The sequence below is a fragment of the Zychaea mexicana genome (assembly GCF_025766255.1).
Source record: "Zychaea mexicana strain RSA 1403 chromosome Unknown BDB00scaffold_75, whole genome shotgun sequence".
NCBI lineage: Eukaryota > Fungi > Mucoromycota > Mucoromycetes > Mucorales > Lichtheimiaceae > Zychaea > Zychaea mexicana.
The window spans coordinates 1-14,968 of record NW_026516738.1 but is presented as its reverse complement, the minus strand read 5'-3'; the positions used below and the strand labels follow the sequence as shown (position 1 = coordinate 14,968).

The following is a 14,968-nucleotide window of genomic DNA, read 5'->3' as shown; positions in this document are numbered from 1 at the left end:
ACATATAGTCAGCGTAAATCATGAGACAGTTTCACACAAATAAAAATATTTGTACGCAATTATTATGACTGTATTGTAGTCATCAAAGCCAGAAGGCTCATACTATTTCATTACTACGCTGAAAGCTATAAAAGGTTATTGAGCTTGAAACACATTATGGCAGCTTGATAATACTATTAAAACATTAAAACATCTTGAAAATCCGGGGAGATCGCTTGACTGCCTTGAAAGCTGTTTACAGGTCTTTCAAGGCCTGGAAAGCCTTGATACTTTTTTCCGATGAAGCGGTAGTATGATCATGGCAGTTGGGTAGGTTTCAAGGGTAATGTTTGGACAGTCTAAAGATAATTGAAACTCTGTTTCACATTTTCTATAGCACGGAACGCACAAGCAAGGCAAACACAGATGCCATCAACAAAAAGCATATGATCTCTGCTTTTGAACCTGCGCAAAACAGAACAATGGGTCACCACATCGACGTAATCTATACCACAAGCGATACTGAAATTGGTTGTATAGAGATCGGTAAAGGCAGTGACCAAACGAAAGTAATGAAGGATGGTCTAGTAAAACTGCTATTAGTTATGCATGATGATTTGCTGTTGCAGCTGGCAACTACGGAAGAGGCACTCAGAAAGACGCATGTAATCAGCTTCGTTATTTTAGGTTTGTGCAATCTTCCAGTATATAAGTAGTTATCGGGCCATGCATTAGCTAGTAACTCTTTAATTTCATTTTTCATAGGTGCAAAGATCGTAATGTTGGATATGGATTCACCGGGCGGCTATATTGCCAGAATTCACTAGACTCTTCCTTTAGAGTTATTAAAGTCCAGTGGCTAATACATTGCCTGCATTGAGTTTCAATCTATAACAATTAATATTAATATAAATAGTAAATTAATTTTAGTTAAGGATTTCACTGTCAAGCATTCTAATAAAAAATCTAACTTCGTTGATTTTTTTATTGAACTGGGCGTCGTCGTTCCTCCTAGCCTGTTTGAATTAATTATAAAAGAGTATTATATTTTAAACGGCTTAAACATGTTTATACAAAACCTAAACATATTATATAAATTAAAAAAAATTAAAAAATTATCTTAAACGTTTCAAAAATAATCTAATTTTTTATGTTTTCCTATATATTTTTAAACAATTATTTATATTTAATTATTAAAACCTTTTTTAATTTACTGTTAATGATTAATGCCCATTGTTCCATTGCTGAGACTAGCTTTAACTGCCTTGGATACCATGAGTATGATGCAAAAGAATCTCAACGAGAATGCTCCTATATTGGCAAGTTTACGAAACATAAAAAATGGATGCTTCCCCCGACATTCCTTCCATCTGAGGCATGCACCTCATCGTCTTTATCATCACCGTCATCGTCATCTGGTTCTAAAAAGCAAAAGAAAGCCTGATATTTGTGTCATTATAAGATACCAACTACATATAACGTTTTTACTAATGTTTATTCCTTATGCTTGAAAAAATGTTAAAATGTACTTCTCGGTATATCATGTAAGTACTAGAAGTCTCTCATTCTTTCCATATGAACTAATTGAAGACATACAGGATCTTTCATCTCCTAGCAGACTTTTGAACTTTTATTTAGGCAGAGTGGACATGAATGTTAATCTGAGTGGACATGAATGAAAATCGATCTAGACATAAATGAAAATCGAGCTGGACATGAATATAAATTGACCTGGGCATGAATAAAAATCGATCTAGATATGAATAAAGATCGAGCTGGACATGAGTATAAAACGATCTGGACTTGAATATAAATCGACCTGGACATGAATATAAATCGATCTGGACATGAGTAAAATCAATCTGGACAAGATAAATCAATCTGTACATGAATGAAAATCATTCTGGACAAGAATAATAATCAATCTAAACATGAATAATAGACAACCTGGACATAATAACAGTCAACCTAGACATAGTTTTAGTCAACTAAGACATAATAAAAGTTGAAGTAGATAATATATTAAGTGTTGTAACAGAGCAGAATACAGTCGACCCCCGTTAACGTCCACCCCGATAACGTCAACCCCCGATAGCGTCAACTGATTCGCTGGTACCCTTTCAAATTTAGCAGTGAAAAACTTCAACTTCTACATAAGGTCAACTTCAACACCTTCAGGAGGGTTGACTAGTTATCGAGGGTGAAACTTGTCCAATTAGATTACATTTATTGGGATTGTGGTACAAAAAAATTTGTCAAAGAGGCTTGCTTAGAATACATGGATTTTATATATTTGTCGCATAGTTTCAGAATTTCAGGTAAAGCATTCACAACGGTATCATGTAGATCTTGCTCTTCATCCAAAATATCGAGAAATGTGTTGACGTTGGTAACTTTGTCTTTAGCAGTAAGTACTCTTCTTTCCTGCAAAACTGGCTCTTCGTCAACATCTGGGGTGTCATCATCTTCAGCAACTGCCGTCACTGTTTGAACAATCTCACTATCTGTGAGAGAAAAGAGATACGAATCGCGCTCATACTCGGGATCAAGGTCGATGTCGGGGCACTGATTCAATGTAACAAGTTGTGTATCGGCGATTCGTCGTAATTGAGCTTCCAGCACCTTCCTGTCACGTTCGTCTTCTTCTTCGATTTGGCTCCTAGCAGTTCCTTGGGCTTCGTCATTGTCATTGATATATCGAAAGATGGTTGCATCAAAGCAATTTTTGATCGTTTCAGCAGACACAGCTGCCCACGAGAACTTTATCCACTTCATTGCTTGCAGCTGGTCAACAAGAAAAACTTTTCCGACAGGTCCCACAACATTCCCGTTTCCGTTCTGATACATTCCGATGGTGCGGTAAGCCTTCTCAAGTTGTCGCCGCTTGTATTGAGCCTTGAACGAGCGAATGATTCCACCATCAAGAGGCTGGATAAGTGATGTTGTGTTCGGAGGCAAATAGAGTAGCTCAACATTAACAGGTTCGTAATCGACGTAATGACCTGAGAAGTTGTCAAGTAGCAAAAGTACTTTTCTGTTCTGGTGGCCCATGGCTCGATCGAACTGACGCAAAACATCTCTGAAGATTTTACGAGTCATCCACGCCTTCTGATTGAAAAAGTAGCGCTTGAATCTATGGAAAGAAGCATCTTTGCGTTTTTTTTTGAACCATGAATGCATCAGGTTTTTCAGAGCGGCCTATGATGATAGGTTCGTTCCGTTTGTCACTGCCATCAGCATTGCAAAGGAGAGCAACAGACAACCTTGATTTGTCTTGTTTTCTCCCCTTGAACCCATGAGTGCCGATCGTCGTCTTTGGCTCCAAGCGATAAAACAGACTGGTTTCATCTAGATTATAGATGTCTCGCTTTTCATACTTTTGGATGGTGGCCTTAATGGCTTCCCTCTGTTCGTCCAAAGCTTCAAGATCGGCAGATTGCGCTTCGCCATGAATGCTGCATGCACTGAGTCCGTATCTCTTTGCAAACCGGTCTGTCCAGCCATTCGATGCTTTGAATGTTGCGATGCCAATCATGTCCGCGTAATTTCTCGCCTTCAACTGTATCAATTCCCTTGTAACCTGGATCTTGTTTCTCTGCGCGACATTGAGCCAGAGTAACACTGCTTCCTCAACCTCCTAATCAATACAAGATTGACAAAAAGTAAACACTACAGTTCACCGAATTTTTAAACTGATTGAATTACATTCGATATTTACAGGAAATTGACTCCTTCTATTACGAATTTTCTTCGCGTCCCTTTCATCACCAGGAGCTTCTGTGGATTTTCGCTTTATCATCTTCGAAATGGTGCTCTTATCAGGCGTTTTACTTAGGTTGAATTCTTTTTGAGCCCATTCTGCCGTCTGCATAAGGGTGATGCCCCGCTTTGAGCTCTTAAACGCATAAATCGCATCACGCTGCTCGTTCGTAAAGGAAACTTGGTCGCGTGGTGTACTCATGGCGTAAAGTGAGATGTAGGACTGAAGATTGACAACATTTTCATATGTGTATTTATAATGTCGGGAAGCGGTGATTCATTTAGTGTCTGCAAGGATAAACATTTTGCCTAATCTCGCTACTCCCGGTAGTCGTCAACCCTCGATATGGTCAACACTTTTGCAGGTACCCTGAGGGTTGACGTTAACGGGGGTCGACTGTATGGATGTTTCACTCGTGACAAGAAGCTTGTAGGCTAATGTACAAGAAATGGCAAGGGTGCGTCAGAGACTCACTGTGCGCATAAGCCTATTTTGCTGCTGTGGGAACAGGGCCTGAGCGTTTCCCCACATTTCATTTTACCTGGGTTGAGTTTGAAACAAATTGGAGGCTGGTGGCTGAGGTAGGTGGAAAGTGTGGGGTTTGTTAGCAGCAGCAGGGAGGAAAAAAACAACAACCAAAGATCCTTTTTTTTTCTCATTACCATTTGCCACGGCAAATCAACAGCTTCGACGCACACTTGTAAATGGTTCCTACTCTCTTCACGATGAATAAAAACAAAGAAAACAAAACGGCACAATCCACGGATTTATTGAAAAACGAAATGAAGGTAACTGTTTTCTTAAAAAAGGCATGTGCTCAAGATTTATAAGGAGTAGACTGCCGTTACTGCTGCTTAAAAAAATGCTGGGTAAGTGAACAAGGGAAGGAAAAGGTTATCGGGTGTGCTTGAGGTATAGCTTTAGTGGACATATGCCCATTCAGAATTACTGCTTCTTTCTCTTTTTCTATGTATATACTTATGCACCATCTTGTACCATTCCAACGTCAAACTTACGTGCGTAATACAACATCGTCCTCTACCTGCACAAACGATTTGTACTCACAACAAGAACGACGCAACAATCTTCTTCTCCATTACTCAAACACAATCATATACAACATGGCACTGATCCGCCATTGACTTATAAAACATACAGCCTGACGCGATTACTTTTTTCCTTTTTGCATATAACAATGTTAACATCGCCGGTCTTTATGGATGAGTGAGCTGTAGATAGCAAGAAGGATAACTGACGGGTTTCTTTCCGTTTGTGTTGATGTGGATTGGATGAAAATAAAGTATGATGGCCGATATATAAGAAAGACAAAAAAAAAGGTTCTATAAGAGTTATACAAGTGCGAAGGATGTTGTTTCGTGGTGAAGGATGGTTATTGTAATTATTGATATTGTGTGGCAGAGCGTCTGGTGCCATGCACAGTCTCGCGTTTGTGAACCCATTTGTAGCCACACAATTCCGAGATGTGATCCGTGAAGATCTGCCATCGAGCAGCAGGAACGCACACGATTTCATTAGGAATGAGTGCAAGAACTCCACGTACAGTCAAGTGAGAGAGAGCGTAGCGAATGTCGTCAAGGGTAGTAACTTGTCGGTTGTTCATAGTTGTTGTTATTAACAACAAATAAAGTTGCTGTTGTAATAGCAAAAAACTTCCTCCTTCATAACAACAAACGCCTTTTCTTTTTTGTCCCTGCCATATTATCATCACCGCCCAGAGCTATATCTATAGTTTTTATAGAAGCACTTGTAATAACATGCAATCCCATCCCACACCCGTTTATGCAGACAACTAAAACATAATGACTACATAATGTATGATCTTTTACTTTTATTTTTTTATCCCAGCCGTAACATCTACAGTAACAATAATAAAACCCTACATTCCACCCGTCAGTATATATAACTACCTTATCCATCAAGACCGGCAATGTTCGTGTTGGCATATGCAAAAAGAAAAAGGTAATCGTCGTTGCCATCGTATGTGTGCGAGTACAGCGAATTGCAGAGGAGGGTTATAGTTGTGGTGGTGTGTATGCATCATAGGAATATAATTATCATCGCGTTGATGTGTATACAAACAGCAAAGAAAGAGATGGCCGTCATTACGATGATAATGTGCTTGAGCGTACAAGTATCAAAACAAAAGACCGGCGTCATAGTCGTCATCGTGTAATATGGGCGTACATGATACTGAAAGGCAAATGCGTCAGGCTGTATATTTTACAAGTCAATGGCGGATCAGCGTCATGTTGTATATGATTGTGTTTGAGTAATGGAGAAGAAGATTGTTACGTCGTTCTTGCTGTGAATACGAATGGTTTGTGCAGGTAAAGGACGATGTTGTATTACACACGTAAGTTTGACGTTGGACTGGTACAAGATGGTGCATAAGTATATACATAGAAAAAGAGAAAGAAGCAGTAATTCTGAATGGGCATATGTCCACTAAAGCTATACCTCAAGCACACCCGATAACCTTTTCCTTCCCTTGTTCACTTACCCAGCATTTTTTTAAGCAGCAGTAACGGCAGTCTACTCCTTATAAATCTTGAGCACATGCCTTTTTTAAGAAAACAGTTACCTTCATTTCGTTTTTCAAATAAATCCGTGGATTGTGCCGTTTTGTTTTCTTTGTTTTCTATTCATCGTGAAGAGAGTAGGAGCCATTTACAAGTGTGCGTTGAAGCTGTTGATTTGCCGTGGCGAATGGTAATGAGAAAGAAAAAGGATCTTTGGTTGTTGATTTTTTCCTCCCTGCTGCTGCTAACAAACTCCAATTTGTTTCAAACTCAACCTAGGTAAAATGAAATGTGGGGAAACGCTCAGGCCCTGTACCCACAGCAGCAAAATAGGCTTATGCGCTCAGTGAGTCTCTGACGCACCCTTGCCATTTCTTGTACATTAGCCTACAAGCTTCTTGTCACGAGTGAAACATCCATACTACTATATCGTGACATTGGCTTTGTACTGCTTAACATCTATTATGTCTTGACTTGAATTGAAAATCTTAGATACTCAAATATTCTGCTCTGCTATACTTAATATATTATCTACTTCAACTTTTATTATGTCTTAGTTGACTAAAACTATGTCCAGGTTGACTGTTATTATGTCCAGGTTGTCTATTATTCATGTTTAGATTGATTATTATTCTTGTCCAGAACGATTTTCATTCATGTACAGATTGATTTTTATTTTGTCTAGAGTGATTTCACTCACGTCTAGATCGATTTATATTCATGTCCAGGTCGATTTATATTCAAGTCCAGATCGTTTTATACTCATGTCCAGCTCGATCTTTATTCATGTCTAGATCGATTTTTATTCATGCCCAGGTCAATTTATATTCATGTCCAGCTCGATTTTCATTCATGTCTAGATCGATTTTCATTCATGTCCACTCAGATTAACATTCATGTCCACTCTGCCTAAATAAAAGTTCAAAAGTCTGCTAGGAGATGAAAGATCCTGTATGTCTTCAATTAGTTCATATGGAAAGAATGAGAGACTTCTAGTACTTACATGATATACCGAGAAGTACATTTTAACATTTTTTCAAGTATAAGGAATAAACATTAGTAAAAACGTTATATGCAGTTGGTATCTTATAATGACACAATTATCAGGCTTTCTTTTGCTTTTTAGAACCAGATGACGATGACGGTGATGATAAAGACGATGAGGTGCATGCCTCAGATGGAAGGAATGTCGGGGGAAGCATCCATTTTTTATGTTTCGTAAACTTGCCAATATAGGAGCATTCTCGTTGAGATTCTTTTGCATCATACTCATGGTATCCAAGGCAGTTAAAGCTAGTCTCAGCAATGGAACAATGGGCATTAATCATTAACAGTAAATTAAAAAAGGTTTTAATAATTAAATATAAATAATTGTTTAAAAATATATAGGAAAACATAAAAAATTAGATTATTTTTGAAACGTTTAAGATAATTTTTTAATTTTTTTTTAATTCATATAATATGTTTAGGTTTTGTATAAACATGTTTAAGCCGTTTAAAATATAATACTCTTTTATAATTAATTCAAACAGGCTAGGAGGAACGACGACGCCCAGTTCAATAAAAAAATCAACGAAGTTAGATTTTTTATTAGAATTATATTAATATTAATTGTTATAGATTGAAACTCAATGCAGGCAATGTATTAGCCACTGGACTTTAATAACTCTAAAGGAAGAGTCTAGTGAATTCTGGCAATATAGCCGCCCGGTGAATCCATATCCAACATTACGATCTTTGCACCTATGAAAAATGAAATTAAAGAGTTACTAGCTAATGCATGGCCCGATAGGGGACCGGCTATGGTTATGATGATTTTAATGCGATCTAGTAACCCTAGCTGGCTTATTAGCTAAGATATATCAGGATAGCCAAATTAATTTTTATTGAAATAATTCATGCACGGATGTCTTGGAATGTATACATTTAAATTTTTGAAAAATTAAAAATTGAATTTTTTTTAATATAAGAATAATACTACAGAAAATAAAGCAACATATATTTGTATCTTTATTCTTTCAACAATCGACATGAACCAACTCAACCTTCTTGCGTTCTTAGCCATTATGGCTGAATTTGTTCCTATTTTAGGAATTACATTGACGCTCTTAATCGAAAGAGCAAAACACCTTGCTGAAAACCATCAGCATATTGATTATGACCCTCTTGTCACACAATTGAGGTCAGAACTCGAAAAGGACCTTAAAGGGGCGAAAGTAGATAAAAAGATTAAGGACGAATCCCACAACAAAATTATTGGAAGAGTTAGGGCTTTTGTAAGATTCCTCAAATCCTCAAATCCTCAATTTTCTGATGCAATGTTAAATGATAACACTTCCAGTGCAGCTACCTCACAGGGTGAGAAAGAATTCTGCTTTCAAAACACTAAGGGCTTATTCACATATATTTGTAAAAATTTCCATTTAACAAAAGAACAGATATTAGAATGGTTTACTAAACATGACCGTATTGGTTATAAAATGGAAAAGGCAATTGCATGTGATGAAATTGCACCTGAAACAGGCGAAAAACATGTGCATATATGGATATAATTAGATGAACGATTTGATACTAAAACCGCACGTAAGTTTTTCACTATGGTACATACTGTCTTAAACCATAAATAAATTCGATCACTGACATGAAAAAAAGGAATCCTATCAGGGCTGTCTGAAATGAAGTTATCGATATTTTGCGACGTAGAACATGTTTATAAAGGTATTCTTAACACATTATACGTTTTTGTTTTTTGAGAAAAGCATTTCTCATTGCTCTGATAGCCTTTGAAGTTTTGTCGGAATATGAAAAGCTACTAAGTAGGTGGAGGATTTCGACAGTCAGCTGGGCAAAGGGAAGAAATGTTTTTGGCAGTGTGTAACCATAGATGACCCAAGGTTACACACAAATAGCTGGTTTAACCAGTAATATGAGTGCGTTACTGCTCTTCTTACCTGTTTTTTCCAAAAGCACACCTATGACGAACCACATTGATACACTGCTTAAAATATCAACAATAAGATATTTGGTTAAACATTATAGCACACATATATGAATACTACAGCATCTCGGCTAAACACTATTGAGTAAAACCTCTCATCGGATGATTGACCTTACGTGAACAGGACAATGAACCTATCAACAGGTACCTCGGCAATTACATCAGCTAATGCCGGTTATAAAGATGTGCCCGATTAACATAGCGACTTCAAGAGAAGTTCTGATACGTCCTTGATCCTTCCTCTATCACATAGTTTATCCACTAGTCGGATGAATTGATATCGCCGTCTTAATAGCTAGAAGATAAAAAAGCTTTATCTTTTGTTGGATTAAAACATCATCTCAAAGATATTTAATCTTGTCTCTTATTATTATCAAGGCTCTATCATCACAGAACCCGAAAATGGCTACCAGATCCAACAAACAAAATCGCGCCTTAGAACAGCTTCAAAGCTCAAAAAACGGACGATTTCAAAAAGTCGCAAGACTAGAAGAATCGCCGATTGTCGAGATCCGGACTTCATCTGACGCGACCGAACAAGAACCAAACGACTCGAGATTCTCACTGCATTCGAAGAAGCAACAAAAACCACAACGACAACGACGACAGCGACCACAACAAGCCAAAAGTTTCCTATTATGTGGGATAATAAAGCAGATTCCAAGTCCCGTGGCAAATATTGGGGACATGGCAGAACCACAAAATACTACCAGCAACAGAAAGCATCGGAAAAGAAGAAAGGGAACCACGAGATTACTTCCTTCTTTCATAGCGCTGATGAAGTAGAGGTTGTTTCGGAGGACTTTGTGCCAGTGCTGACTGTCGAAGAAGCATACTTGAAACTGACCCCAATTGTCCAGCCTCAAATGAACTCGAAAAACGACAAGGAGCGAAACATGAGCGACTGCGAGCTACGGAAACACATCGGCGCTCATGCGTATTTTCGCGAGCTGCTCAAGGGCAAAGGAGTAATGGAAGCTTCCAAGGCAGCAGCTGAAATCGCGTGGATAACACCATCCAGGTTTTACCGCCCTGAAGCGATCAAGACCTATGCCAAGGAATATATACGATATGGTAAAATCTCAGTACACCAGCAAGGCAAACACATCAAACGCCTTTCCCTTTTAAGCGATGAAGATGTCAAAGCAGCAGCGCAACAGTGGTTGACAAACACCAAGCCAGAGAAGCGAAGCATTCCAGAAATGCTAAAGTTCGTCAACGAAATTGCCATCATGGACGCCCTTGGTCTTCCCGGACACATCTCAGCTTCTGTACTTCGCAATTATTTGATCGAATGAGGCTACAAGTATCGGCCCAACCAAAAAAACATCTACTACGACGGCCATGAACGTGAAGATGTCGTAAAATACAGACAAGAGTGGGCCGCCCAAATGGTAGACTACAGCCGCTTCATGGAGACGTACGACGAGGATAACGTTCTGGTCGAGTACCAACCTGTTCTGCCAGAGGGTCAGAAGAAAATCGTTATGGTCACGCATGACGAATCTACCTTTTATTCGAACGACTGCAAAACAAGCTTGTGGTTACAAGAAGATGAAAACCCTATCCGAAAGAAGGGCCCAAGTGGATCTATCATGGTCAGCGAGTTCCAATGCCCGTGCCACGGAACTATGAGGATCAAAGGTTGGAAATCTCGCCATCTGTTCAAAGCGGAAACCAACCGTGAAGGCTACTGGACGTCAAAAGATATGCTCAACCAGCTCAAAGCAGATGCTATACCGCTGTTCGAGAAGCTCCACCCCGGCTGCCAGGCTTTATTTTTGTTTGATCAATCAAGCAATCACAGCGCGTATGCACCAAGCGCTAAATTGGTGAGCCGCTTTGGTCTAAAAGATAAAGTGCTGAACTCAATTGATGAGCGCGTTATCTTGCCAGGTAAATTCACTAGACCTAATGGAGAAAAGGTGATCCAAAACTTTTACACCTTGGAAGTCAAGCAAAAAAAGACAAGGAAGGGGTTCAAGGAAGAGCGTATCTGGACGAGGAAAGGCATCAAGACCATCTTGGAAGAACGTGGACTCGGCCGTTGGAAAGAATTCGAAGCGAAAAAGAAGCATTGGAAAACCAACTGCGAGCAACCACCAAGTCAAGATCGTACCTGCTGTCCCTACCACATGCTCGAAGGTCAACCTGACTTTGTCTCCCAGAAGACAGCATTGCACGAAATTGTCGAAAGAGCTGGTCATCTCTTTGCCCTCTATCCTAAGTATCATTGTGAGACTAATTGGATTGAGAGGTATTGGGGTGCAGGGAAACGAATTGCGAGAAAGGAGTGTGACTACTCGTTTTCAGCTCTTGAAAAAAGGCTCGAGGATTTCTTGGATCAGGTATCTCCACCTGATGAACCACCTGCAGAAATTCGCCGTTACTACAACCGTTGCTGGCGCTATATCCAAGCATATAATGATATGAAAACTGGAAGCGAAGCTCTTAAGCTAGTTGAAAAGTTTACGACACGTAGATATCGCTCTCATAGAAGAATTGAAACAGAAGATTGAATCTACACATTGCTATCAATATATCAAAACGTCTACTTTTGAATTGGCTGACAATGCCTTTATAGCAGTTATCTATTATCCAGCGGCCCTTTAAAATATCTCAATTTTCGACAATTCATGGTTTAAGACAGTATGCACATAGTGTTTTGAAAGCGGAATTCTTTCTCACCCTGTGAGGTAGCTGTACTGGAAGTATTATTATTGAACATTGCTTCAGAAAATTGAGGATTTGAGGATTTGAGGAATCTCACATATGCTCGAATTCTTCCAATGATTTTATTACGTGCTTCATCCTTAGTTTTTTTATCTACTTTAGCCCCTTTAAGGTCCTTTTCGAGTTCTGACCTCAATTATGTAACAAGAGGTTCATAATTAATATGCTGATGATTTTCAGCAAGATGTTTTGCTCTTTCAATTTAGAGCGTTAATGTTATTCCTAAAATAGGAACAAATTCAACCATAATAGCAATAAATGTGAGTAAGTTGATTTGGTCCATGTTGTATTGTTTGTGGTAGTGTTTTCAAAAATACAATGAATAAATTTCACTTTATATTTTGAGGTGTTAATTTTATATAGGAAAAAAAATTTAATTTTTATTTTTTCAAAATTTTTTAAATGTATGCATGCCAAGACATACATGCATAATTTAACTTTATGAAAATTATTTTGGTTACACCAACTTATTGTGGCTATTCATCCGTTTAGTACCAATAAACCAGAGCATAATCATTATAACATCGACTAGTTCCCTAACTGAGAAATATAGTACTGAGACCGACCCATTTTGTTTATTCCTTTCTCTTCCCCCTTTTCTACTATCCATAAAGCCACCAAAGGCTGATTACATAAAGTTTACTGAAGATCAAAACGATGAGATAGAGCAATAAGAATACAATAGAACATCTTGATTTTAAATATTTTTGATCAGATAGCTGATAAGAATATATAGATGGTCGAATCAGAAAATCGGTATATATGCTTAGTGGGAAATTGCAGGGCACCTTTTTAGACTTGCAAACTACAAAAAGCGGGGAATCTGCAATTTTTATTAGTGAGAAATGGGATTTATCCAAAGTCTGCTGCAAAAACTGAGGGCCTGCAAAAAGCGGTCGTGCAAAAAACAGGGGTTAACTATATATAAGGAGTAAAATTAAAGATTCTATAAACAATTTATAATTGTAAATTAATTATAGATACCTTTAATTTTTAAAATAAAACAATTTCTTTTATTTTTTTTAAAAAATTTCATCTTAAAATTTGTTACTAAGTAATAAACTAAATAATATACAAAGTTATAATATCTTTTCTACTATATTGCTATTGGTTTACCATCAATGGTGGATCACTCGACCTAAAAGGAATGATGGAATCAGATCTACTATATAAAGTATAGGGCTTCTTGAAGACAATGACAAGCAGTAGTATGATCATAGCAGTGAGCAATGTTACATATAAAAAGTATTTAAAAAAAATAAAATTAAGAATTAATACATATTTGTAACTTTTCTAAATCTTATTAAAGAAATAATTATATAGATAATATCAATTAAAAGTTAACTTGAAAAATTTCTTTTGAAAGTAAATTCATGATTATTTATAAAAAACAAATATATCTTATTATCTTATCTCTTTTTATATAATCTTAAAATTATATAAAGAACATTAATTGTCTAATAAATATTAATTTCAAATTGATAATGTTAATTAAGAAATTAAAACTATTATTTTTAACTTTTCTTTATTACTCAGTTGGGTAGGTTTTAAGGGTAATGTTTGGACAGTCTAAAGATAATTGAAACCATGTTTTACATTTTCTATAGCACGGAACGCACAAGTAAGGCAAACACAGATGCCATCAACAAAAAGTGTACGATCTCTGCTTTTGAACCTGTGCAAAACAGAGAAATGGGTCACTACATCGATGTAATCTATACCACAAGTGATACTGAAATTGGTTGTATAGAGATCGGTAAAGGCAGTGACCAAACAAAAGTAATGAAGGATGGTCTAGTAAAACTGCCATTAGTTATGCATGATGATTTGCTGTTGCAGCTGGCAACTACGGAAGAGGCTCTCAGAAAGACGCATGTAATCAGCTTCATTATTTTAGGTTTGTGCAATCTTCCAGTATATAAGTAGTTATGGCGTCCTACTATTAGTTGTCTAACCAATTATGAACTACTAGCTGTAATATAGATAATAAAACTGCTATGATCGGTATAACCATCAGTAGCCGAATTAATTATTGATTTACAATAAAAATAGTAAAAATTGAATTTTTTTATTTATATTGGTAGCCTCCCATGAGAAAAAAAAGAGCGATTGTTTAAAGCACATAACAACAAATAAAAATGAACACAACACAACACACTGAACAACTCGATATTGAAATTAAAAATTTAATTGATAATAAATGGACTTTTCTTGATAAATCTTAGCCTGAAATGCAACATAGATTTAATCATAGAACAGCTATTAAAGATATGAAGAATAATACAATAAATGATATAAAGGATGTATTACTTAATAGATTTGGATTTATACCTGTCTTTTATTTTCTTACTGTTTTATATGGAATTATTGAATATCCAGGGCCATACCGCGAGATTGAAAAAGGACTTGCATTATTATATCATATGGTATTAGGTGTATCAGGAAAGGATATGCATACTATTATGCCATATGCAACATTTTATGATTTATATAAGCGGTTCTGGATTACTAACTATACTGAAATGAATAAAAAGGTAAAACAAGGTCTAGATGGTATGTTCTCATCACCACATATTCGCATTCTATCAGCAATAATAAACAATCCAGATGGTTTTAAGAATGTTACACTATTTATTGATGGACATGATAGTAAAATAAAGTATTATAAACCAAATGAGTCACATTCACAATTATATTCTCATATAAATTAAAAGGGCCAGCTGTACATACACAAGTTATACAGGATATGAATGAAATAATTACACATGTTTCAGTATCTGAGAAATGTGCTATTGGAAATGATGGTACTATGTTTATTAATATGAAACTATATAAAAAAATAAGTGAGGCTGATTGTTTAGGAATGGATGGTGGATATAATTTATTTATACAAAAGTTTAAAGATAATGCGACAGATGCTGGATATAGTTTTTATGACCGTAATTTTTTACATCCCAT

At 36.9% G+C, this 14,968-nt stretch overlaps 2 protein-coding genes across 2 annotated transcripts; both read left to right on the top strand.

The window, feature by feature from the left end:
• Positions 1–371: 371 nt before the first annotated feature.
• Positions 372–695, top strand: BDB00DRAFT_769279 (uncharacterized protein; the record flags this gene model as incomplete). The annotated part of the gene is made up of 1 exon (XM_053119804.1): positions 372–695. A coding segment is annotated over one exon (324 nt), but the record flags the coding sequence as incomplete, so codon positions are not given.
• A 12,902-nt stretch (positions 696–13,597) lies between these two features.
• BDB00DRAFT_769296 (uncharacterized protein) lies at positions 13,598–13,936 on the top strand (the record flags this gene model as incomplete). Its single annotated transcript, XM_053119806.1, has 1 exon — positions 13,598–13,936. The coding sequence occupies one exon, from the start codon at positions 13,598–13,600 to the stop codon at positions 13,934–13,936; it is 339 nt and encodes a 112-aa protein (XP_052976390.1).
• Between the last annotated feature and the right edge of the window lie 1,032 nt (positions 13,937–14,968).